General features: G+C 36.8%; 1 protein-coding gene and 1 pseudogene across 4 annotated transcripts; one reads left to right on the plus strand and one right to left on the minus strand.

The window, feature by feature from the left end:
• Positions 1-1,640: 1,640 nt before the first annotated feature.
• Positions 1,641-12,779, plus strand: LOC148911408 (uncharacterized). The gene is made up of 13 exons (XM_089029368.1): positions 1,641-1,677; positions 3,303-3,572; positions 4,006-4,137; positions 4,672-5,000; positions 5,638-5,776; positions 6,497-6,813; positions 7,227-7,371; positions 7,725-7,885; positions 8,606-8,752; positions 9,866-10,010; positions 10,433-10,728; positions 11,088-11,229; positions 12,421-12,779. The coding sequence occupies exons 1-13, from the start codon at positions 1,641-1,643 to the stop codon at positions 12,777-12,779; spliced, it is 2,619 nt and encodes an 872-aa protein (XP_088885494.1).
• A 3,165-nt stretch (positions 12,780-15,944) lies between these two features.
• Positions 15,945-27,587, minus strand: LOC116292213 (steroid 17-alpha-hydroxylase/17,20 lyase pseudogene; annotated as a pseudogene). Of its 3 annotated transcripts, none has more exons than XR_016119750.1 (2): positions 27,412-27,587; positions 15,945-19,292 (listed from the first exon to the last, which is right to left on the minus strand). The product of XR_016119750.1 is annotated as a steroid 17-alpha-hydroxylase/17,20 lyase pseudogene, transcript variant X3 (transcript). The 3 variants fall into 3 exon arrangements; XR_016119749.1 differs by lacking the exon at positions 27,412-27,587 and adding an exon at positions 23,301-23,506; XR_016119748.1 differs by lacking the exon at positions 27,412-27,587 and adding an exon at positions 20,890-21,136.
• Between the last annotated feature and the right edge of the window lie 291 nt (positions 27,588-27,878).

A 27,878-nucleotide genomic window follows, 5' to 3' on the forward strand; every position in this document is an offset into this window, starting at 1 on the left:
TGTGACCGTCTTTCTTTTTGCGTAAGTAAATTCAATACCTTTTCTTGATAACTTTTCAATCGAGACATTGAAGGACTTGCTTATCTTCATATCTATACACACTCAATGGTGATTTTTATAATCCCCCACGCGCTAACAACAACACAATTGTAGTTTAGGGACTAGTTTCGTCCGTTTATTAGGACCTTTTCAACCTAACTGAATCTAACTGAATGATTACGTTGCAATATAGTGTTTATACTCGTGATGAACGAGAGCGCGCGCAGTAAACTTGCGCGAGCTGTAAAAGTATAATTCAATACCGAAATGAAATTAATAACTATATAATAAAACGAATAAAACAGCTTTTACCGTGCTCTGTTCAATAAAAAAGCACTTAGGAAGCGCCGTAAGAACTCGAGAAGTGTGAGAAGCACTCACCTACGGCTTGTGTTTCTCCTCACACTTCTTTCGTGCTTACGTCACTTCCTGCTTGTTTTATTACTGAAAGAAGCATGGAAAAAGCTGTGTTATTTGATAAATATAGTACCTGGTTTTAGCATAATTTTGTTTTCAATATATATTTGAGTGACTCTTGCAGGTATGTATACATCTTGTGAATATTTGTTACGTCCTATCCTTGCTAAAAGCCTTACTCCTGGCTTCACTTCGTCTTCCAATGGTTTTACATCAATGATAACATCGTCACGATTAAAGTATCTGGCTCTAAGTTCTCCACGAGGCTTTAGAGTGAACGTGCTACCCTCCTGACTGTAAAAGATGGCGTAAGGAAAAACATTGTAGTTGCCATTTCTCCTTAGTCTTAGGATGACGTCTTCGTCTAAAGATCAAAGGATCAAATGCTATTAATTAATCTAAAGTATAGTTTATTTAGTGCTTCATTTAAAAGTTCAAGTACATACAGCAAATTAAAAAAAAAAAAAAAAAAAAAAAAAAAAAAAAACAACCCTCAAATTGGAAAAAAAACAACTGTCGAGTTAAAAATGTTAAATTGTTGAAACCAAGGCCGAGAGGTATTTTAAGTAGAGGATATCCAGGGTGTTTGAAGATTTTTTGTATACAGAACAATTCATGAAGTGTGAAGAAATGCTTTGTTTAGTAACTTCAATCAATGCTGGAGAATCGCAAACATGCATAACATTAACCTAATTAGCTGTTTACCCAGGACACCCTTCGATCTTAGATTTAACCTTTTCAATTGATGCTGGCTCTAAAAAGATGTTTAATGAATTAAAAATAAAAACTCTTTAAATAATATAGGTAATAATATACATAAAAACGTTAGTCAATTCTGATTGGTTTAGAGCAGTGTTGTTCAAGTGTAATATAGTTAGCGCAACAAAGTGTAATACAGTGCAAATTAAAAACAAAATTCTAGCTTACGATTGGCTAACAAACAATAGAAAACGATTTTAGCCAATACGACGAAATAGCTGCCGAGAAATTTGCTGCAAGTCGTGGGAAAAATTGGATAATTTTATGAGTAAGCGAAATTATAACAATAGATGTCTTATTACCGAAATAATTACATTCCAAATCAACTTACATTTTCGTATTTCGTGTAGAGTAGGGCTTGTTAAACCAGGGAAAAAGATCAGAAGTAAAAGGGAGGCCACGAAAATAAGTTTCATGACTTCAGCATGGTAAAACAAACCATTCAAGGACGCGCAGAAAAAGGCACGTTGTGCGCGCGCTATAATTCATTGACGATGTCATACAGGAAACAATCATATCTATTTATATCATTATTTCATTAGAAATCGTTCTAATGCAACTACTTAATTGATTACACGTGGTTGGCAGTTAATAGGACAGTCTTGATGGCGTCATTTGCTGTCGTTTTACTCTAACCGTCAACACTGGAGTTTATTTATATATACATATTTATTTATTTATTCGTCCGTCCGTCCGTCCGTCCATCCATCCATCCATCCATCCATCCATCCATCCATTCATTCATTCATTCATTCATTCATTCATTCATTCATCCATCCATTCATTCATTCATTCATTTATTTATTTATTCATTCATTTAATTAATTAATTATTTATTTATTTATTTATTCCTTTCTTTCTTTCTTTCTTTCTTTCTTTATTTGTGTAAATATACTGCCTTTATTTCTCCTTCATCATTCCATCTCCTTAAATAGTTTTTATAGACTTTCAATACATGTTAACTTGAATTCTATTGTTTTCGATTCTTAATCTGATTGCTTGACAAACTCGCGTGTTCACAGTCAGAGTAGAACGACAGTGACAACTATTACCAAAATGCTTCGCGAATTTTCTTGCTCACACAAAATTATATCTCCTCATGAGAATTCTAGGACGACAATTGTTACGAAAACTCAAAAGTCTATCTGAAATGCAAGTGCACGCGCGCTAATCTAATTACTGACGTCATTTGTTATTATCAGTCTTGTCTGATGGGAAAATACAATGCGTTCTCCTGCATGTTTTGCTTCTTAATTTCTCTATTTATCCTTCAAGAAACCGCCGCAAAAGGTATTAACTATAGAGACTGTTTACCGGCAGAAGGTCCGGACAACGAAAAGCTGTGCCCGAGGTCTTGAATACAACTATTTCAAGAAACTTTGTTATCGCCAAAGGCGATAGCCGATACGTCGTTTCGACATGGAAATGGTTTCGTTGAATACGAAGATCATTGAATCATTCTCAACACTAAGGTCCATGTTCTTGACGAGAATAAGAAGCAGAAACACAAGTCATTCCAGCTATTCTTGGATCTTGGAATGACCTATCTCCTATCGCTTATATTTTCGCCTATCGCCTTTCCCTTTGGCGTTGATAACGTTTATCGAAATAGGTATTGTTTTCAAGGCTAAACTAACTTAATTATTTTCCCCATGTACTTTGCCACGTGTTTTCAAATTTTTTGTGTTGTTTAGAAATCACTTATCCCAGGATACCAACACGCATTCACTCTTAGAAAATACCGTCCCCTCAAACGACCTATCGATATTCACGATTTTTATAGATTAGGTAACGCATTTTCCCCTGATGATATAAGATCGTTCGAAAGCTTCAGTTTAAAAATTTCTTCAAAATTTTCTGGCAGATACATAAATATTATAAATTTAATGAATTTGTTTACCAACTTCTTTAAAAAGCTAGAGATATAGGGCTTTTAAGTTGTGACGTATTTCCGGGTTCAATTATACAAAAGATCTCTAAAATCGTGCCACAACTTATTCCTAGGATTTATTCTCTACCTCCAATAATTAGATATGATTTAATATAATACCATTTATTTGATGGTTATGCTATTTTTAACTCTGTAGGATGTACCCAAATTCCAGTTGGTTTAACAAGTAAAGAGCAGTTTCCAGATCAATACTTCACAGCCAGTTCTTCGTATAGTAAGAATCACCTTCCCCATCTAGCAAGGCTTGACTCCGATTCATCCTGGACACCGTTACATCAAAACAACCCTGGCGATTATTTTCAAATCGACCTTGGACTTGATTATCAAATCTGTGGTATTGGAACAAAGGGTTCACAGAAGGATCCGGGATGGGTTTCTAAATATAAAATTGTTTTGTCAGACGATGGTAAACACTGGACAACTTACAAATTCAAAGCAATAGAAAAGGTGTCTAAACACTGTTATTAGTTTTCTTTATTTCTTCCTTCCTTCCTTCTTTCCTTCCTTCCTAATTCCTTCCTTCCATCCTTCCTTCCTTCCTTCCATCCATCCTTCCTTCCTTCCTTCCATCCTTCCTTCCTTCCATCCTTCCATCCTCCCATCCTTCCATCCTCCCATCCTTCCATCCTTCCATCCTTCCTTCCTTCCTTCCATCCTTCCATCCTTCCATCCTTCCATCCTTCCTTCCTTCCTTCCTTCCATCCTTCCTTCCTTCCTTCCTTCCTTCCTTCCTCTTTTACTTGTTTATATTTGATGATGCCTCCTATGAGCAATAGTTATTCAAATTAGTCGCCATATTTAAATTTGCGCATATCTATTGTTTTTGTAGATTTTTTCAGCCAACAGCGACCAGAACACTTTAAAGAAGAACATATTGTTTCCATACCCGACAGCAAGGTTTATTCGTCTTCAACCTACAGAATATAATAATAGGAAATCTCTCAGAATTGAATTGTATGGAGCTCAGTTAGGTAGGCTTCATTTAGTCCCCAAATGCCTGGTTTCGCTTCACGTCATTTCCTGTGCATAAATTTCATATTTCATCTGCTGAATCAAAAAGTAGAATTAGTTCTGGCTAAAAGCACATGGTGGTCAGTTGTTGACGATCATTTGGAGCAGATAATAAGATTCAAAGACTCTTTTCTGCTGATTGAAACCCAGTAATAGAGCTTGGAAGCACCCCTCCCCCCCGCCCCCCTTACAGACCACGTGTCATTCTCTTGAGAATACAATCCTTTGTTTGGGTTTTATCCAAATCCACGTATCTTGCGCATGCGCAACAGTTAAACAAAGAAATGATACTCTAGTGAATGAAACGTGGTCTGAGATTGGTAAGAGCCACATCAAATTAAGCTCAAAAGGTCTATTTCTAGCGGAATCAAAATATTTTTCCTTGAGTACCATTACTTTCTTTTCTTTAATTAATACCCTTCACCCCCTCGATAATGGTAACTGAAAAACCCAAGAATTTATACTAAATATTTTCTTTGTCAACACGATCGAAGATAACTGCAAAAGTCCCCTTGGATTCGAAAACTATGGCATCACCAACCGCCAGATTACAGCCACCTCCGAGCTTCCCCACCAACATGGAAGGTATGGGGCGCATTCCAGTCGACTGCATCACAAGTATTCATGGCGCAGTAGAAGTATTAACGACCCTAGCATTAAGAGCCAGGAGTATATAGAGGTGGACCTTGGTCAGATGAAAACACTGACAGGCATCGCTACTCAGGGGGATTCATCTGAACAAATGTGGGTGACGTCATATAACTTGGAGTTCAAGAACTATGGAGGGGACTGGTACGAGTATACACCTAGCAAGGATAAAGAGGTATATCATGATGTAACAATTGACGTCCCCTTCACAGTTGCCTCAGCCCTCTTCAAGGTAACCTTATCTGCATCGAACCGAAGAACGGCGGTGACCTTACAATGATAGAGAGCTGTAATAGTTGTTCAAGTTGTCAAAAAGAGGTCTCAATTATTGCAAGGTCACTGCCTTATTTCTTAGATGCACAGACACCTTTCAAGATGGCGCAGGGAACTATGAAGGGCACTATTGCTTCTTGTATATACAAGCGTTATTTCTGGTCTCGGGTTCACGTTTTACCAGCTGAATGACAAATTCTCGATATATATAATCGTGCGTGAATGAATGAGCATATGGATAGTGTTTGTCCTTAACAGAAGACTGATAGTGTATGCCTAGGAGAATGTAAAGCAAATATTAGTGCTATAACGAAAGGTTGGGTGGCAAGTGGTGGTATTGGGTTGAGTGGGACATGTTTTATATTTTGTTAATTTTTTTTGATCACTGAGAGTTAATATATTTTATTAGTGTGTGTTCAATCTCGTGAGTGTGTGAGTTTTCCCGCGCCTTACTGCTTTGTCGGAAGGTGCGCAAGGGCTTCTGGTAGTTGTAGTATATAATACGAATAACGTATTGACAGTCGTCTTACCATTTAAAGTCTTTTGAAGGAAATATCGACAATAAAGGACTTGTCCTCTACTGGTTTGACGTCAGACATCACGTGCGCTACTTTCGGTTGCTGCCGAAAACATGGAACAAAGCGATTGCTCTAAGGATGGAGATTTATGGTTGTGAAGGTGTCTAGCCGCTCGTTATCCATTCCGAGGTTGAGGAAAAACCTGGGTCGAGTTTGCATCATTGGAGAGCACTGTGGGTCTGTTTCAGGGGACGAAATAGGGTACGCCGTGTTGGAAATATGTCCCCCAATAATGAAAATTCGACACAGTTTTTTCTTTAACCTCGGATTGAATAATAGAAATATCGCTTTCTCATTAAGAGGCTGACTCTTCCTAGCCAAAGACTAACGCATACAGTCTTTTTTAAAAATCGTTCTCACTAAACTGACCGGCTTCGCGACTACCTGACTAGACCGAAAAGGATTATAGGTAGAAATAAGTGAAAAAGCTACTAGTAGCTGGATATATCATTAGCCACGTCTTGAGCTCGCAGTGTTTCCATTTTGATTAGCCATGCCTCGGGTGAGCGGTTAGGATGACACAACTCCTCGGCAAGAAAATCAAAGAAGGAGCTATTTACTTGTTTTCTTTTCGCAAAACGCAAAGACATTGATTCATTCGAGTTGTACTCTCCATAATTATATTCTATAGCGCAATTTAAAAAAAACATTGCTTCAGTGATTTTTACCCATATTCCTCTTCGGGCTAGTCGTGCAGCACAATTTAAGGAGATAAACCCTCTAGAAAAGTTGGAGGAGGACAACAAGCTGTTTTGACTTGCAATAGGACGCAGAGGCTCCAGGTTTTTTTTAAACAAACACTTTATTCGTGTTGTTTCAGCATCTTGTGACAACCAACCAATTGGAATCAAAGACAAAAACATCATCAAGGACGTGGCAATGACATCATCATCCAGACGAAGCAATACTACGCATGCTTATCAGGGAAGACTGCTGCATACTATGGGTGACTCATGGTGTTCGTCAGTGAATGACAACAACCCTTATTTACAGATTGACCTGGGGTTAGCGCATGTGATCTGTGCTGTAGCTACGCAGGGGAATGGTAAGACTGACGATTGGGTAGAGGCTTACACGCTGAAGATATCTATGGATGGTAAAAATTGGGAGAACTATAAGGAAGGCAACAAAATAAAGGTATGATAAAACTGGAATCAGTTCGAATCTATAATGAGGTTTAGCGTTAGTTATGTACTTTGAGTTGAACGTGTCTTCAGAACAGTTTTCATATGACTGTGAAGAAGTCGGCGCCGCATGCGTGGCTTGCCGCGACCGTGACGTTTTCTACAATTTATATTGGGGAATTTTTTCGCTCAATGTGATTGATCTTGCAGCTGCCGTGACGTTGGCGTGATCATATCAGCATCGTGTCAGCGGCGTTTTTTCGGGCATTTGATTGGATGGAGAGCAAATTATCGTGCAATATGATTGGTCTGGTGTATGCCTTGCCGTGTCACAACCGTGTTCGTGCTGTGAGCTTTTCACAGTCACACGAAAACAGCTCTATTATGCAAGGACAACACCACCTTTCTCATTTTCTCTTTCTCTAGAGATTTATTGGGAACTACGAGCGAAATTCTGTATCAAAGCACGCGTTGAACAACTGTTCTCTTGCTCAGTTTATTCGCTTTGTACCAGTCAAGTCCCACGGTGTTGTGTGTGTAAGGGTCGAAGTCTATGGCACAAGTTATGATGGTAGGTACATACAAAACGCCAAAATGAACATAGACCATCGACATCCCATTTCAGACCAGGTTTTATTTCTTTGAGTATTATTTCTTTGTTTAACGGTTGCACATAGGAAGACACATGAGTAGGGATACCACTCAAACAAAGGGAAAACAAAAACAAAAACAAAAACAAAAACAAAAACAAAAGCAACCTAAATATAACTTCAAAAATCAATCCATGCTTTGCTGCAATGCAACTTACATTTCAAATTGCATCTATTATCACAAGCTGGAAGTTTTGCGATGAAATGTTTTAACATTCATAACACCTTCTGACGGCCATCTTTAATTCGATAACAACTTTGCCGTTTTCGTTAGCATGTTCGAAGGCAATAACAGGTGTCAGTGCCGGTGGAAGAATTCCTGGTTACCGATTTACAGCTAGTTCTAGCTACACCACCAATATACCATCGTATGGGAGATTACATGGTCCATCTTGCTGGGCAGCTCAGACAAACCATCAGAATGAGTATTTACAGGTACAATATTGAATTTACAATATAAAATATGAAACGCTCGAGCGTGCTGTGTGGAGTTGTAAAGCATGCGGAGTGTTGCGGAGCACAAGAAAGTTGTTAGGAGAATAGCCATGCGTATTCATGATACAATATTGAATTTACAATGTAAAATATGAAACGCTCTAGCGGGCTGATGGAGTTATAAAGCAAGCAGAAGGTGGCAGAGCACAAGAAAGGTGTCAGGAGAACCACCATGCGTATTCATAGTGCAATATTGAATTTAAGTACAATATAAAATATGAAACGCTCTAGCGTGCTGTATAGAGTTATAAAGCATGTGGATGGTGGCAGAGCCAAGGGAAGTGTTAGGAGAAGCACCATGAGTACTCATTTATTAAAACATCCTAGTCAACTACAATGCACTGCGCACTTGAAGCTATTTCAAACTCTGGTATTTAAGGATTTCTGCAAATTCACTATGCAAAAATCCTCAAATTCCCAATTTTTCCTTCCTTTCATTCCACCGCAAGTAGGTTGTATTTTTCAAAGATATTTTGTTTTATTTCAACTCCGAACCTTACATTTTACGCAGTTGGCCAACGAAAAATTGTATGCGGACCTTGCCTGTGCAGCGAAATGAAAAATTTCTCAAACCGTCTATTTAAGTAACATATAATTGATACCTTTTGCAATGATATTAATTTACAACTAATAGTTGTTGTTTAACTTTTCAAACTGTAGATTGATCTCGGTGACCCTCATGTCTTGTGTGGTGTTGCCAATCAGGGATGTGGGAAGAACGGTGACAAAGTTCTGACTTACAACTTGGCATTTTCAATGGACGGATTTCATTGGGATTTCTACTTGCAAAGCAAAGGAAAAAAGAAGGTTAGGAAAAAAAAATTAAATTATTGAAACGATTAAAAACTCAAAATAGACCGTTCTCGAATTAGTCAAATACCGCTGTGCTCTTTGATCACAGACTCATTTACTCAGGATTAGCCTCATTTCAGTGTCCAAATATGATATGATTCACAAATTCCAATGGTAAAGTAAAGAATGCACAGCTTCAAAAATACAAGCACTTTTAAATTCCCCCGACCTTCATTGGAATGCATGAATATTCAAAGAATTCCATACGAAATCGAGGGCTAGCCCTGTAGAACAGAGAATTTGACATTGGCGAATTTCGAATGCATTAGAAACCCAAGCTGCATAATTTCGTCCTGCGTAGGTCATTACCATAGCTAATGCTATAGTTGTGAGTAGAAAAGAGGATATTTGAGAGAAATTTAATTTTTTAAATTCGACTGTTGCCGTTCTTTTAATGAAATCTAAAAGTTCAGTAGTCCAGTTTACAGTTTCCTGCGCCACCCGTTGAAAGGTAACCGTGCCAGCATCTAAAGAATAAATGCGGTGACCTGGTAATATGATAGAGACATGTGAATAATTGTCCAACGTGCTAAGAGGTTCTCTATCATTGCAATGTGGTCACCGCAGACTTGTTTGCGATAGGGTATGGAAACTCGTGAATAGGCCTTTTGCGACAACAGGTCACGTGACCCTATCCCCAGTAAAAAGAGATGTACACCAGATATCGAAAGTGCACCTTAATCTTAGTAGGCAAACGTTTAGCTTATAATGTTGAGTATAGTAGAAATAGCATTGAATATAAAATCGAATATTTTATAGGGATTTATACATTTCCCCAAACGAATCCTTGTAAATATTCGATTTTGTATTTAATGTCATTTCTCCTGTGTTTCATGTTATAAGCTGAAACTTTGCCTTCTTACTAATATTGAGGTGCACTTTCGATATCTGCTGTTCATTTTGACACAACGTCTCTTTTTAGGGGGGGTAGGGTCACTTGACCTGTTGTTGCAAAAGGCCTATTGAAACGATATCAAGCTCTTAACATGTTATAATCTCTGTTTAGTTATAGAGAAAAATAGATATTTTAGCAATGGATATCTATTAATAAACCTTTTTATTTTGAAGATTTTTCAAGCAAGCGAGCGAAATGAGGTTTCCGTCAAGCATCATTCCTTGACCAACCTTAAGACAGCTAAGTTTGTCAGGTTCTTTCCAATGGAGTATCACAGTCACAAGTCTATGAGAGTAGAAATATATGGACTAAGACAAGGTGAGGATGGATGGATGGATGGATGGATGGATGGATGGATGGATGGATGGATTGATAGATGGATATATATATTAAATGAATAGATAGATGGATAAATTATTATAGTAATGAGTAAAATATAGACCCCCTTTCACTGAGTCCCGAGAGGAATTCTTCTGGGATGCAAAGAAACCGATATTTTTTCCGCATATGAAAAGAAGACTTATTGTTTTATTTTGTCCCCCAGAACAATTCCTTTAGGAATTCAATGCAAGAGGACCATTGGTTAACTGTCCAACCTTTTAACCAAACTCTTCTCAAAAATTACAAATTATGACGTTGTATTTGCTGAACCAGTGCATGTATTTGATAACAATATACCATACATTTGTCATCAATCCAATGTAATATTCTCAAAACTTAACAATTTGGTTTAACCAAAGCATGGCGAGGTTCGTTAGGAGTTGAATCAGACCACGGACGAAAAAAAATACCCGACAGTCATTTAATAGCATCAAGTATCTCTGATCCAGACCACATTGAGTCGGAGGGTCGTCTGTATGGATCCTCATCTTGGTGTACACAGGATTCCCATAACCCTTACTTTGAAGTGGATCTCGGTACACCGAAAGAGGTAGTTGCTATAGGAACGCAAGGTGATCCTGGTAATCAAGATAACTATGTAACGAGATATCACGTACATTATGGTTTCACGAGCGATAGATGGATGAATGTTCAGGTGAGGTTCAATTAATATTTTTTATATATATTTTACAACCACCACTCCCCATACGGGACCCTTCCGTGAGGTCCCTCCACACGCACTTCCACTACATTCTATATTTACAACATACAAGCACTCAACTCACATGCTGATTTTGTTTAAAAAATTTTTGTTTTGTTTTTATTTTTTTAAATTATGCTTTTGTCTTGGATTGAACTCTACGCCAAAACGTAAAGTCGGTTTATGCTACTTGATCATGCTAATCCTTTAATTTGCTTGTTATTGTCTGAATTGCTCATTTAAAGAGAGGTAGGGAGGGACGTGTGTCACGTGACTTGCTAATGCAAGTTGCCTATTTCAACCCTTTCATTTAGGGTGTTCAAGGTAATACTGATGGTAACGCAGTAAGAGTCTTTTGGCTTAAGCCCACAGTTGGTGCTCGTTATGTTCGTCTTCTCCCTGTTGACTGGAATGGTGTTATATGCATGAGGGTTGATATCTACGGTAACACACAAGGTGACAAGTTAGTTTATATACTTACTTCAATAAAGTTTAAAAACGGGTCCCTAAAATTGGGGGGGGGGGGGGGTTGGGTTTGGGGGGTGAAGGGGTAGGGGCTTTGTGTGTGTGTGGGGAGGGGGGGGGGGGGGGGAGTTAGGTACCTCACGGTATCCAAATCTTGTTTCGTAAATGGCAGTATTCTTCAGGGAAAGGAAGTGCTTTCACTGCCCAGACTCGCTGTAAGACGAAAGACATGCATACTTACCGATTCTTAATTTAGGGATGAAATTCGTAGCGACATGATTTCAATTGATAGGAACCTAGCAGCCTTACATGGGGATCATTTATTTTTTCTTTTATTGATTGATCCTTCCCGTAAATTACAAATAAATAGTAGCAAAATATGTATACAAATGCTTCACATTACGAAATGATTTCAAAACGTAATGGACTTCAGAGTATTAAGGTTCATGGTCTTTTATTTCCACTTACAACAATATAAAATAATACATGAAAAAACATAAGGGTAAATTATTATGGTGGTAGAGTGCAGGAATACAACCCAAAGGGTTAATGAAGAAGCTTCCTACACCCTAGTAGTAGTAATTAGGAAAAAATATGGTTGAAAGAAGCGGAAAAGAGTGTTACAAAAATGTGAATAAGTATAGTTTGAGAATTTAGAATATTGAAAAATTTTTTTACAAATAATCCATGATACACAAGTAAGCAAAATAAGTAGTATTATTGAGATAATAAAAAAAAAATTATAACGTGTTTCAAACATCTTATGAGATGAGCTTGCTTTTATTTCAATAACATAATATACATTAAATTAATTAGTATGTTGTTAAATAAAATTTCATTACAGTATAATTAGTTAATCCACGTATTTTTTTATATTTGGACTGGAGTTGATGTACTTTACAATAGTGCAAAACTCGTTATAAAATATCTGTCTGTCTATCATCTTCTTTTTTCAAAAAACATAATAGGATAACTGTCAGTTGATGTCTTCTCTTAGTCAGTAAAAACCTAGACATGCAGCTGACATTGGTATGGGTCATGGGAAACATTCATATCCAACACTTGCACCATGATCCAAGCCATATTGAGAACTCCCAAGCTTCTTGCAAAACCATTTGGGCGATATTTGGGCTACTTTTGATTGAAAATCTTTAAATTGTATTTCTTTTTTCGATACATTAGTTCCACCACCAAAACTAACGAGCAGCACGATAACTGGAAATATATTGGCTTTACCGTCTTCTCACGTGACCATTCGTTGCTTGGCAACCGCTGATTCTAACCTTCATTTCAAGTGGTTTTCATCTGGTGGTGACGTCACGAACAAATCCAGTGGAAATGTTTATGACAGAGGTCAAGTCATCAGTAAACTACAAGTGAATTACACATCAGCTTCTCATATCCTATCACATTATCCTTGCGTTAGTGTTAACCAATCAACGTCGAGATGTAGAATGACGTTCACGTGTCAAGCCTTATATGGAAATGTCATGGGCGAGAGAAAGGACCACACTGTTGATGTACTAATAACCAAAGGTTAGGAACTTTATCGAAAATCAACTCTGAAATAACCTCAAACTTCTGGGCTTAACAAAGCAAGTGTAGGGATATTTTAGAGATTGAACCCTGAAACAGCCTTTGAGCTGATCTAAGTGGCTAACTCACAGATCAAAGCCTGAAACAACCTCTTGGCTGATCTTCAATAAGCACAATTACTAAGGCCCCGTCCACACGTATCCGGAAATTTTTGTATCCGCAAATTATTTTTTGCGGATACGAAAATGTTTGCGTCCACACGCAGCGTATTCGAATCGTTTTCACCGTCCACACGTATCCGTTTTCGTAAAATTTGCGGATACGGATACAAAAATTTGCGGACACGTGTGGACGCAACCCGTATCCGAAAAAAATAAATAAATAAATAAATTGCGGATGCAAAAATTTCCGGATACGTGTGGACGGGGCCTAAAGCTTATGAGACACAAGCCTTCGTAATTCATGTGCCAACTAGAGATCGATTGGCTGGTGACACAAAGCAACTCGTGACGAGCTTTTGTGAGAATAATTGGCATACCGACATCACAATGGCTTTGTGGTTTTGTTTTGGTTTTGTTTTGTAAACAAAGTATCGCTTCAAATATCGAAATGAAATTAAAATTGCTAGGTTTTTTTAGGAATAAACTACTATTGTATTTTTTGCGGAGGTAGGATAAAGTGAGAACCGAGCAAAAACAAAGCTCGAATCGTAACTCTATTCACATATGATACCGCTGAGATCCCCTTGGTTTATACGAAGTGACTGTGTCTAGAAAACTTTTCCATTTCTTATTTCTACCAGAAGTATTATTACCAACTACTTCAGTTATCAAGCCAGCAACCACACGGTCATCGGTCAAGCCGGTCTCAGTGGAAATCATAACAGATGAAGCCATCAAATCTTGGGCTCCTCAACCTCTGGACTGGTTGTTTTTGAGATTTACATTAATTTTGTTTCATCTCATATACTTTTGTGTGATTTAGTTATTAATACCGCATCTACATAAAATACTTGATTATGATTGGTTGATTGGCTGTGGATATTTTCTTTATCCGTGCAATTAAGTAATTGCACATGTACAGAGCACGCGCGTGCGATTAATTAATTGCACACATCCGTGAACATCTTACTGTGTATCGATTGTTTGAAATGCAAAAAATGTAGCAGGATGCTTTCATTTTTTATTCATTTTACTTCAGAAGCGCGTATTTTTGCAGCTGTAAAAAGGCCTAAAACTCATATAATAATTGAGACTGTCTCTATAGGTTTTATGTGTTCTGTTTTGACCTCCATCTTTTCTGGGAATCCAATCCTACAAAGGATCTATAAATGAAACCACTGTCATTATTTATCTTAATAATTATCTTTAATGATCTTAATAATCTTTAATTAATCCTAATAACAATATTTTATGTTTGTTGTTGTCTATTTTATAAACTCTTGGGTTTTACGGAATTATTAAGTTATTATTAAGCGAACATAGAATATAGAAAAAGCGAACGATGTCTTTTTCTAACGGGTTTCAATCAGCTGGTAAAAATGAGCTGCATTAGTAGCCAAATCATGACCAAATTGTACTGTCGACCAGAAAGAATTCTCCCATTTCGAGTTCACCTTTGCTCAGTCTTCGCCTCGATTGTGTACAAATGTGTTCTTTTCTTTTATTAAGGTCCATTTTATAGTAAGGAATGTACGTACTACGGTACAATACGAGTTGATTAAAATGCCACGGGTTTTGGTTGAATAGCTGAATGTTATAACGCACAAACGAGACTGAGCAAAGAGAACTCGAAACTGGAGTATTCTATTGAAAGCTATTCTATTGTGATTCAGCTGATGAACATACCACATGTGACAGGAAATGATGTCAAGTAAAACCCAGGAACAGCTATTATCTTTAATACTTAGTAATAGACCCTTTGCATATAAATGTGTTGTTCATATGCAGATAAGTACTACGTCTCCCTTGTGTTCGTGAAAAAAAAAAAAGTATTTAATTGCGAGGCTTTAGATGTGCTACATATGAGTAGTACATACACCTATTTCAATAAACGTTGTCACCGCCAAAGGCGATAGGTAATAGACAATAGGCGAAAAGCGATAGTCGATAGGTCTTATCAAGATCCAAGAATAGCTGGAATGACTTGTGTTTCTGCTTCTTATTCTCATCAAAAACATGGACCTTAGTGTTGAGACTGATTCAATGTTCTTTGTATTCAACGAAACCATTTCCATGTTGGAATGGCCTATCGCGTATCGCCAACGTTTTTTGAAATAGGTGTATATTCAAAGTGTCTATGACACTCTTATTGCCCACTTTAGAAACGAGTTGAGGACTGGGAACAAGTTTTTAGAATTAACCAAGTTAGAAAAATGTACATTTTTTTAAAAATTAATATTTTTCATATACTCGTTCACAGTCCTTCACTCGTTTCTAAAATGGCCAATTAGACCCTCGGTTGAGAATTCGGAATAACGAAAACGGAGATAATATCGACTAAAAGCTATGGTCAAACTAAAAACCTATTTCTATATAATGCTATTTTAGCTAGGTATACCTTCATTTGTTTGAGAACAGATTTCGTATGACTGTGAAAAATTGATGACACGAACATTCCGTGCTCTGACCAATGACACCAAAAACGTTTGCGCATGCGTGCACTTCAGCACGTTTCCTAAGAATTTTGAAGAGTTTGAGTGAGAAAATAAATGTTTGTTTTCTCCAAGTATACAAAAAAGTTCGCGAGAATACTTTTGTCAGACCAAGATACTGTATACAAGATACACAATATGAAAGAATTAACGTTAAGTTTCAAACATGGACACTAAGTTTTGGTATTTTGCGAAGTCCAATTTATCAGTCATGTTTGAAAGTAAAAATTTACATATTTTTACAATAGTATGAAGACGTTTTGACTAATTTAGTAATAGTATTACCTCCGATCTGGAAAACTTTGGAAAACCTTATAATCTCAGCTCCAAGCATGGACACTAAGTTTTGGCATTTTGTGAAATCCAATTTATAAGGCATGTTTTGACTAATTTGCATACAGATTCAGAGCATGCGCAGACGTTTTTCACTCGTGTCCTGACTAATATGATGCCGAAAAGTCGGATTGAATGGGCTACCTAGCTAGCTCTCGGGCTTGCACAACCCAATAAGGTGCCGAAAAAAAAAAGAAAAGAAAAGAAAATTTGAAGAAAGTATTTGAAAGCGCGTTTATCGCACATAGATTCTAGATTAAGAAAAAGTGCAGAGTACAGTCACACCTTTGTAGCCGTCAGCAGCGCAATGTCGAGGAAGGCGTGTAGATATAGCTAGCCTTGTTTTCTTTTTTTGCATTTAATTATTTTAAAGCTTCATTTGATTTATTCTTCGTCTGTTGGATGAAAATCAAGCTATCCTCAATTCTCTTTTATCTTTTTAAAACCATGACCTCAATAAACGTTGAAGAACTGTATTTCAAAATTCTTGTTTATGATCGATTTAAAAATAAACTGAGAAAAATAAGGAAGGAAAGAAAGGAAGAAAAAAGGACTGAAGGAAGGAATGAAAGAAAGAATAAGTAAATGAAAAAACATGAAAACCAAAAACCAAAAAAAACAAACAAAAAAAAAAACACACACACACACACACACACGAACGAACGACACAGAAAAAAGTTGAATGAATAAAGAGGAGAAAATAAGGGGAAAATAAACTTTGTTTTAGTTATGCCACGCATGTATGAATGAAAGACAGTTAAGAAAAATGGTTAGATCCTTTTAGATCCATTAGTCGATATGTTAACATTAAGGTGCATTGATTCTACTGCTGGGACTAACTTGTTCGCCTTATTAGTTGTGGTGTCCACGGTGGAAAGAAAACCAAAGCCTTTTTCCCTAGCACCATGGTCACCCTCAGTACCTCCATTTCAAACACCTTCGAAAAAGCTTCGTTAACATTAAGTCAGGTGGCTCTACTGCTTAGGCTAACGCTTAATTTTTTAAATGGAGAATGCGAAATGAAAGCTTTTGATAAAAACAAGCATTAGAGTCACCCTATCTTTACGGTAGACAGAGCAAAACAGTACCGGTTAGATGAAAAATTTCTAATCTTTTTCACCCTTGCATGGTATGGAAGTGCTACCGAATATAGTGATGGAAACATCTTGAAAAAACGTTATAAATATCGTTCATGGCTTAAGTTTGAAATGCCATTCAAATTTATTAAAATATTTGCTGGAAAATCTTGAAAATACGTTGGTGGTCACTCTTTGGCAATGCAAGATGTTATAAAAGCGACTTTTGTTCTATCATGCGCCAGCAATTTTAAGGGATATTTCATAGGATACCAACAGCATCCATTGTTTTTTCTCGTATTTTATCACTAAAACAAGGCTTTGCGCCATAATGTGATGGCAACCGGCTTGAAGGCACAAAATAGAGTCTTTTTGTGTGTTTCGGAAACTGAATCCTTTCTCATATAAACACTCCTGTTATGGCTTCCTTCGCCATCACATGATGGTGCAAAGCTTCTATTCGTTTTTCGCTTTTTGGTCAAAGAGCGAAAGAAAATCTACTTTGTAAGTATAAAACATAGATTATTTACATAATATTAAAAGATTTTTGGTTTTAAGTGGTAGGAAACTAAGTTGGAAGTTCAGTGACCATGTTGAGGGCCGTGTGTTAGATAACTCACTGGGTTAATACGTCACCCTCTTTAGATAAAGTTGATTGATTGTTTGATCGCAGAACAATGATGAAAATATACTATTCCTAGAGATACTCTAGTTTTGAATTTTTTCTCATGTAAACTGGTATTCTACTAAGTTCCAGTGCTATCCATTAATGCTAATTAGACCACATGTCATTCCATCGAGAGCAATATTATTTGTTCGAAGTGCAATATAAAACACGTTCTTCAACGTTAGTGTTAGACCAAAAAATGGTTTTCAAGGGATTGACACGTGGCTTAAAGTGGGGAAATAGCCAATCTTACCTACGCCTACTTAGTACGTCTAACTAATAACGCTCAATTACACGAACCTGAAATGGTTTTGGAAAGTGATTCATCCCTACCTCTCCCACCAGCTCAGGCAAAGGCGACCCTGGAGGATTTGTGAATGTAAATTGATGAAGAAGTCTTGACACAACAAGGAAGAGTTCCTTCTTGGCCAGTGACTCGCCACTGCAAACTCTTCGTCCGGCACTAAATGGCAGAAAGCTCTTAATCCCAGCGATATCAATAAGCTGCCCTTTGGGGTCCAGAAATCTGCTGGGATTAAACTCATATGGTCTGTCCCATTCTCGTTCGTCGTGGTGCATTGCCCATACATTGAACATCACTACTGTGTCTTTTGGGATATGAAACCCGTTGAGTGTCGAGTCACGAGTAGCTTTGTGTGGTAAACTCAAGTAAGCTACTGTGCAGAAACGATGTGTTTCAGAGAGTACAGCTTCAAGATAATGAAGTTTTTTCCGGTCCTCTAGAGTGGGGAGTCTTTCTCGACCAACCACGTTGTCAATCTCTGATTGTGCCTTTGCTTGTACATCCGGGAAGTTAACTAAGCATGCAATGAGCCAGCGGATTGTCGTTGTCATGGTTTCTGCTCCAGCGGAAAACACATCAGCAATTGTCATGATCAAATGATCGTCTGAGATCACGTGGCTGATTCTGTTTTCTTCTTCTTCTTCTTCAATTTCACTTTTTGCTTTGAGGAGAGCATCTGTCAAGTCCCTGATAACAGTGCTGTCATAGGTTGATTTGTGGTAGAGGTATTTGGGATTAAGAATTTCGTTCTGCAGGTCGCGAACTCTGTAAAAATCCCGCGCGGTTTGGATAGGAAGGTGTATCATCCAAGGGAACATGTTGAACATTGAAACAGGGCTCAGCAAACGGAACCCCACTTGATTGTACTCCACGATCTTCAAGAACTCAGGGTCACTCATGATAAAACTCTCCCCAAATACCATCTTACAAATGACATTCAAGATTGTTAGGAACACGTCATTTTTTGGATCAATTGGGTTCCCGTTTGATGCCTTCAGCCTCTTCGCCAGGTCATCAATCTCCGCACACAGAGCATCTTCCAGATGTGGCATGTACAATCGTAAAGCTGTGTGAACTAATTTCCTTTGGTAAATCAGAGTCGGTGAAAAATCTCCCATGGCCAAATCTTTAGACCCACGGGTAAGGAAATCACCGATGAAACTGTAAGGCCGGCCAGAGAAATCATCCTTGCGTAAGATCAATGCCTCTCGCGCAACTGAAGCTGAGTTGATAACAACGACTCTGTTACCTTGGAGATAGAGAGTAAAAATATCTCCATAATACTTTGCGAGCTTGGTAAAGCCAAGGTGTACATCTGGCATGGAGCCAATGATATCTAATGTGTTGCCAAGCAATGGTAATGGATTTGGACCCGGTGGTAGATTTTGTGGTTTTTGAAGACGCCTCAAAGCGACGACAATAACTGAGACTACAACTACAGCCAACGCACCCTCAAGCAGCATTTTGAGTGGATCCCACGTTCAGCTTGTAAAGGAAAAATAAATACATAGTTATTATAGAGTTTAAGAATCTAAATACCCGGCTTACGGCAAACGTGAAACTTCAGTTAACCAGTTAAAATATTTAAGATTTTCTAAAAAAATTAAAAAAAATATATCTAAAAGTAGTAGTTTATAAATAAAAGTATATTTCTCTTTGATGAGAAAGCTTTTGCAAAAGTGAAATGCAGGGAAAGGATGAAAACGGGGTCATGTCTGTCGTTTTGGAGAAAGGAAATATACAAATCTTAATCTGTCTAGTGTAATTAAAAGCCCAAACTTGAACGAGAAAAAACAAAAATATAGTTAATAAAAAACCTTCGAGTAAACTAGATCGAGTTTCTTCGTTTTATAAAGCATAAATAGTGATATGTAGGACTTACGGCTACGAGTAACTTGAACATTGCATGTTTTAAAAAGGTAAACTTAACTACCGTTTCGGAACGGTTAGTCTTTGTCCTTGCTTCTTTATCACAACCAAGAAATAAGCAAACGTCCTAAAAGTCATTTAAGTGTCCCTTTTTTATTCAATACAGTGCCACTACATGCTTATATCATGTGCAACTTTCTAAGACGAAGAAGCTAGAAAATAACCAATACCGTAAAGATGAAAATAACAGACAAAGCGTTTACAGAGACTTTTTCTTGTTTGATTCAAATATTTACGTTCACTGTAATCTGCTTTTTACCTACAGTTTTCTCTTAAATTCACATATGAATTCATATATGAGGTTATTATACTTAATGGATATATACGTGTACAGAACCCGGAAAAAGAAATCATTATTCTATTATATTTTCTATAGCAAGTGGATTATATGATTCGGAAAAGTTGGTGCCATCTCGCGAGCAATTCACATCTCTAGTATTACAGAACTAATGTTTGCGTGTTCTCCAAACGTTTCTACTATATATCTGTGAAACTGAATGTGTGTTCTGACTAGCTCAGCAGGCCGACGCAAGCATAAACATAAGCACAAGCTAAAGCAAGAAAAACAAAATCTTTTGTTCTCTTATACGTGCGTCGTTTCTTTTCATAGCAAGAACATCAGCTATCCCGGGGTTGCGTTGGCTTGCGTCGCTAGTAAGAACCAAGCTTTAAGGCCTTAAGCGTTATGCTTCTATAAAAAATAAAAAAACGAATTTTTGATCTACTTGTGATACAACGACTGCGTGGGATGTGTTAAAGTGTTACAGAAAGAAATACAAATATATAAATAGAAAAAAGGAAGAAAAAAAAAAGAGAGAAAGAGAAAGAAACTTTGGTGGTTGCGGGATTCACTATTTTAAATTAACGTTTTTTTATCAGGTTCCAAATCATTGCTAGTTATTATTAATGATTTTTCTGATCATTTTACTAAGATTTTAATGAATAAATTCATCTAATTCTACCTTAGCTTCATGCATCAAAATATATCACAAATATATCAAAAAATAAACTACGTTAGCGAAAGGTTCAAGTGAAAAAAGAGTTGATTGAATCGCTGAATGAGTAAAGACCATTCGCCTAGCTAAATACCTCATTCGTGTGGGTGGTTATAAGATATATAAGCTTAATAAGTTGAAAATGACTAAGTACTTACTTCGAAAGGATTTTGTCTATAGTTCGTTCCGCGCTTTTGTCACAGCCATTTATTTGAACCTGTTCTCCTAAATCCTCGGAGGTGTTCGTTTTTTGAGCACGGGAGACGTCTAACGTCTCGGAGAAAAATAGATGCTTAACCCTGGTGTATTTGTAGACATAGGTCTAGAATCTAGCGAGCTGCGTAGACCGCAAGCGATTAGCAGTAAGTTTAAGCCTTTTTATCAACGCCTGAGTCTATTGCCATGTTATCTTTTTCACTACTACTTTCATTGTTAATTTTGGTCATAAACAACACTCAGACACACCCTCTACGTCGTCGTTATTCTTGTCCAGCGGGTTGACAATATTGAATATTTCGTATCTTTTAAGGTATATCTATTGAGAGGTCACATCACCACATGGCATGATTCTTTTCTATCCAATCCGTTAAGCCAAAATCTTCCGGCGTTGGTTCCAAACTTTGACTAAAAGATGAATATCATCCACCACGTGCGACATCTTTAGTTCACGATGTTAAATATATCGTGTTTCTATCGAAATTATTAAGATCAACTTACCACTTAATCCCATTTAGCTCCTATGCTCTCATGTTTTCGTAGTGTTACCGTAACGAGTGCTGCAAGAGTACTGATTACGTCCAATACTGAACATTGCATTTAGCTATCTTGATTTCTGCCTCAGAACGAATAAAAAAGATGTACTAGCAAAGCGTAAAATAGTTCTATCATAAGCGCGTGCTTAATAATGTAATCGCCAAGCTCTGGAATTATTCATGAACAGGGTTAATTTGATTACTTGACTTTATTTGATTGTCATGAAAAAAATCGTATTCTTGGCGTCGGCAACTTACATCCTATTTCAGTCCAAGCTGTATATTAAATCTGCCGCAGATTTTTTAGCATATACAAATTACAAATTTACTGAATCAAATTGTGAATTTTTTTTGTAATAAAAGTAATATAACTTGGAAGTTTGATAACAGTCACGCCGAGGACAGAACACTAAAGTACAACATTAAGATTACAATTTATCGGGGGAAAAATTTTTTTTAAAATTAGAAAATAAAGGTGATTAGATTTGCAGACCAAGTAATAAGACACAACCCTTCTTGCAACATAGGGGTTTTAGTCTAATCTTTTAGCAACGCTCGGAATGCTTTGGAAACAGTCTTTGAAAACATTATAAACATTGGAAAATACTTTGGGATTAAGCCCTTAGTTTTTTTCGCGAAGCATTCTCTTGAAGGCTTTGAAAAACTGGATTCCATTTAAACTTTTATCTTATTTTTTCCCCTCCAAACTAAACTGCATTGTAATATGCTGCAAATGAGTTATATGTTCAATAGGATAGCGCTGTGGTTTGTGAATCATAAACGTGCTAAATGAATGAGTATTAGGCAATACGATTTAAATCAGTCGCGATAATCTCAAGGCTAGAAGACCAAAAGGAATCGAAAATCTTTCAGAAATGTCAATTCCATAGATTTTTGTATAACTATATTTTACATCATGAAGTTTATTTATTAGCTAGGGAATTAACTATAGAAATAATTTATCATTTGTCTCTACAAGCTAAGAAGAGGTGTCAGTTTTTTCCCCCTGAGTTCCTTTCAGCTATAGTGTCAATTGATGAATTATTTTTGATGCTATTCCAACAATTTCACGACCTACGAATATATTTTTTTCACTCATTTATGACTCCTAAGATACTTAGACCCCCTTAGACCCCAAGTACTGCAAGTTTGATTTTCTAGGAAGAGATGTTCTTGTCTCTGTTGTCTAGAGACCCAAGCGATGCTCTCATCAACTCCGGCAGCTTTCCAGACTGGAATTTTCTATTTTCAGCGAAAGACAGACCCGGCTTACATTACAGATTATAACAACACACACAAATCAAAATTTCCAGTGAGCGTTAATCTACTTAAAAATAAACAAGTTTTATGACGATGTACTTCGAACTTTTCCCCCAGCGTTGGAGTATATTTAACTTTCAATGGCCCACTTTGCAAATAACATATTGTTTTTTCGTTTGGCTGAGCATTTAGACAAGTTTGTAAAAGAATAATCCTTAAATACTGTAAAATATTACTTTGTATGGAGAAATTTATAAATGATTATAAAGCTGAATATTCTCCAGGAGACACGATTCAGAAATATATTCCAAAGCTTTTTGAGATCATTTCCTTAGTGATGAAGTGTTATTATAAACTACGGCACTACTGATTGTATATATATATAGAGGAACAAACTTATACATGGTTTACATCAACTAAGCTCGTTAAGCTATTATTTCTCTATCTCACGTCCTTCTTTGTTTGGTCACCATTTTCGGTTAAACAGGATTAAATCTACCTCTCCCAGTTATGATGAAAAGGTAAATTATACACCGTGAAAAGATGAAAAAACTTACTGACGTTTCGGACGCTAGTCCTTCGTCGGAGTAAAAGAGAAAGAAGTGGTAGAAAGGAGTGTATATATGATAGAATAAGACAAAAGAAACCAATGAGAGCAAGGTAGGCAAGGAAACAAAAACAAACAATCAAAAGACAAAAGAAAAGGTTAGTTGAAAATAAAGCGTTCATTAATCCCGTTGGGACTAAGAGTGCCCAATAGGTGAATAAGCCGCATAAGTCCCAACGGGATTAATGAACGCTTTATTTTCAACTAACTTTTTCTTTTGTCTTTTGATTGTTTGTTTTTGTTTCCTTGCCTACCTTGGTCTCATTGGTTTCTTTTGTCTTATTCTATCATATATACACTCCTTTCTACCACTTCTTTCTCTTTTACTCCGACGAAGGACTAGCGTCCGAAACGTCAGTAAGTTTTTTCATCTTTTCACGGTGTATAATTTACCTTTTCATCATTACTGTTTCATTAGAAACACCGACGCAGCTCACATTAGTTTTTAGCTAGTTATATCTCTCCCAGTTAGTTAAGCTTTGAAACTTGTTGTGTGAATGGGATCTATTCAGTCTCTAAAAGAATGTTCACTATTCATAATAATTGACGATAGCTTGCACGAGCGTTTTATGATCACATAACTCCATGAAAATTTAGCTATTAAATGAGTCTGATCTGTTAGTTACCGAGCGTAGAAAAAAAAAAAAAAAAAAAAAAAAAAAAAAAGAAAAGAAAGGAAAAAGAAAACCAAAAATTCAATTCATAATAAAAAATATACAATTATTGAAATAAATTGATGTTAGGAAAATCGTAAAGTATTGAGCTTAAACAACTTACTCTTTCTTGTAGTTCTTTCAATGAAAGTTGAAAATATTAGATAAGTTAAAAGTATTAATTAAATTTAATTCTAATGGTTTTTGTGGCTGCTGCCTCTTAGAGGCAAAACCACGATACGGTCGGGCTGTAATTCCTTGAGTAGCACCACAGGAAGCCCAGCACCTGCCATTAAATGAACTCTTACAATTCCTACAACCATTCGCTATATCTAGGTTAATTGAAATAATTAGCCATTGTTCATATGTAGAGTAATTAATTCCTTATTTTTTTCATTTATCACGATAATTTCTTATAGCAGTAGCCACATGCGCTTAATGAGCGCGTACTTTTAATTGAAGGGCGTTGCGTTTGTCAAAGTTTGCCTTGACTTGCTCAAGGCATGTTGAAAACATCTGGCGTGCGGTGTAACAGAATGTAATTTCCATACCTAAATATACCCGGCCTGACAACACGTTAGCTTAATGCATTCACTCTAACACTTTATTGGGTTGAGTTCAAATATTATCAGCCCTATTGAGCTCTTTCTCTCTCTCTCCAATATGTAACTTAGCAATCCGATGACTAATACCAAAAGGTTGTTTCAGGTTTTGATCTGTGAGTTATGCGCGACTTGACTTGATTAGTTCAACCCAAAGGTTTTTTTAGGGTTTGATTTATGAATTAGCCGCGCCTTGACTTACATCAACCCAGAGGTTGTTTCAGGGTTCAGGTAAGTTATCCAAACCCTGACTTTGATCACCCCAGACGTTTTTCAGGCGGGTTTGATCTGTGAGTTAGTCATGCCCTGACTTTGATCAGCCCAGAGGTTGTTTTAGGGTTCGATTTGCGAGTTAGCCATGCCCTGACTTTGATCAGCCCAGAGGTCTCTTCAGGTTCCTGGGTGCCAAATGACTGCAGTTAGTTATGGTGTTATTTATATATAGCCATAGTTATTTTATTTTCATTTTTTTACCTTACCTCATAGTCGATTTTTCTATTCAGTATTTCATAAAGAAATTCCTTTTATTGTGGATATAATAAATACTGATTTCCAATGCGTTAAAACTGGCCAACTTTCACTTACACAATCGCACTACGATACTACATACAAATCTTTCTATCTAATAATAGCATTTTCCAGCCCTTTGCCTCGCTTTTTACAGACAAAAAGATAAAAATAAAGAACAACATCGATAATTCAGACCCCAAAGGTGTTAATCAATGGTACTTAGTAAAATATCGATCATCGTAGGGGGTAACGGGTTGATGCGATTACTTCAACCTCTAAAAGCGCTTTTCTCTTACAAACCTCAAGATCTATAGATTCCTTCAATAAAATGCATTTGACCCTCGGCCTCGTGGCTCACGTAAGGTGTGGACATTATGGAAAAGAATAAAACAACAACATTGACTATGAATACGTGATGTGGTTCATTTCTTAGCAAGGAAGGACACCAAAATTATCGTTTTTAGTTAGAACTTTTACCATCATAAAGAATACAGCGTTTAAACCATGAAAAGTAATTAAAACTGAGTATAGTGCTAAAAATATGCAACCTACTTTGTTCCCTATTCAGTAATGCAATTTAGTACATTTCATTTCATGTTTTCTATTTATAGATAGACAGAACTTAGCAATTGCCTTTTTGTCTGAAAACTGTCCAAAATGAAAATGTCTGCAATAATAAAAAATATCTTTGTGAGCGAAAAACATTTTTATAATGACGAATTATAATATTTTTGGTGTTAGATGATCGTTATGAAATTATATCTATTATTAGAAGCCGCTATTTTGTTGAGACGTTGTAATTGACTATACAACTAATATCAGAAAGTTCCGAAATAACCTATGAATGAAAAATAAAGGTGAAAAATTTAAGGAAAACTAAAAAACCTGCAATAGTGCAAATCTGAATAAATGTCACAGGTATGATGAGACAGAACCATTTTTTGTCATTTGTATTTACTTTTCATGTTTGCATAAGTAAAACTTTCAAAAACATGTACTGAAAAGGTGAAGGGTATTCTCTTGGCCTACGAACTAGCTGTACAATATAGACCAATATGAAGGATCATTGATGTTGGTTGATAAAGATAAGAATCATTGAAACACAGAAAGTGAAACTAAGCTAAAGTTGAGCCTTGGACCCTAATGAAAGGATAAATAACTAGTAGCATCATAAAACAATTCGGGAAAATCTAGTTACAGAAGAAAATATCGACGTCGGTAAAAAATTTAAAATGAGAGTAATATAGAGAAAAAATACATAGGTTCTACAAGTTAATGAATCTTCTAGCTGCTCGTTAAGGTTACTAGAGCTTGAGTTTACAAAGTCGGTAGTCTTGCGTCCATCAGTTTGCAAACATGCCAAACATGCGGCATGAAGTTGACAAAGTCTACGCCAAAACAAAGCTAGATTAAGAACGACTTATGCAAATATCTTCCTCCAAGTCTAGCCTGACAGCCAACCTCACCATCACATGTCAAAGGCCTAGTCATTTTCGTATGCATTAAACATATTTTTGATCAGGCGCAGGTGAAAGAGCTTAGTCTCCAAGAAAAGGCATAGGATGGCATCGGTATAGCTCCAATAAGTTTAAAACTGTCAATTATTTGAAAATTTAAAAACAAGCGAAGGCAAATAGAATAAACTTACTTACATAAAATGCTTCATTTTCAATGGATGGTATAGTAGAAAGAGTTAATGGCGTCTCGTATACTCATTATATGCGCTAAATGTCTGTGATCTTTTTCTCAAATATCTAGCTTGAAGTGCAACATTTTAACAGGTTGGAAGCGACAAAAACAAGCGCCCAAAATCACAATGAATCTGAATAACAAACGCTTGTAGGCATTTGTTCCGAAATATTATCACATGAAGTTAATTTAGCAACATCTTAAGTAACTAGCTAGGTTCTGACCGATCGAGGGTGGCCACTCGCAAGACACTGTATAAGGACACCGGACTCAGTAATACACGATGGGTATTTATCAAAGGCAGTGCAAATAATGAAAGATTTTTGAGTGTCAATGTGTGACGATTACAGCAATCAGATTAGGATAAATACCTTATTCCTTAGAAAAAATGTGTTTATTGTTTACAAATTATGTGCGTTTAATAACTTAAGAAAGTTTCGATCTTTACGCTTGGGAAAAGCTATCGTCTTGATGCGCTCTTCCGCTTCAACAGTTTAGTTGAATTTCGCTCAGATTTTTTATGCTATTTTTTAGCTTTTCCAAATGTTTAGTATCATTAGTCATGAGCAGACCATTCAAGTTGTTGCCAAATCTAATTTACACTTACCGTTCTGTAGTTAGATAACTTTGGCAAGCCTCGGAATAGCAGCCAGACCTCAGAATAGCAGATGACCTGAAGTCAGGGATCAGTAGTTTCATCTGTGTATATATACGGTGCTTGTGTTTACAATTCGCTTCAGTATGAGCCATACCCCGTATGTGAAGTTAGAAGAGAGTTAACCTAATGACATGTGCAAATAGTTGAACGAACGCGGGTAGACTCTTCCTTATCCTCCATACCGGGCCCTACCGGACAAATTCAAGTCACGGTCATAGCATCTTTGGTCTGCCCAAGTACTGCCCAAGTATAAAGCACCGGCGATATCGCTGCTATTAAGCTTGATTTGAACAAGGGTGGAGTGCAGAGGGACAAGGGATCGGTCATTATACATCACCTATTAGTTTTAGGACAAAATCTACTGGTAGCACATTGTAAGCACCATGTGCCATGCACACCCCTTTACTTTAGAAGTT

Source organism: Actinia tenebrosa, unplaced genomic scaffold, assembly GCF_029948245.1.
Source record: "Actinia tenebrosa isolate PJP-AT-01 unplaced genomic scaffold, QUT_ActTen_1.0 PGA_scaffold14__42_contigs__length_11649687, whole genome shotgun sequence".
NCBI lineage: Eukaryota > Metazoa > Cnidaria > Anthozoa > Actiniaria > Actiniidae > Actinia > Actinia tenebrosa.

Excerpts from the sequence above, each read along its gene's own strand:
- LOC148911408 (XM_089029368.1), top strand. The coding sequence starts at position 1,641 with ATGGTAAAACAAACCATTCAAGGACGCGCAGAAAAAG. Across the intron at positions 3,573-4,005 it reads AATTGTTTTGTCAGACGATG|CCAACAGCGACCAGAACACT; the intron begins GTAAACACTGGA and ends AGATTTTTTCAG. Across the intron at positions 4,138-4,671 it reads ATTGTATGGAGCTCAGTTAG|ATAACTGCAAAAGTCCCCTT; the intron begins GTAGGCTTCATT and ends ACACGATCGAAG.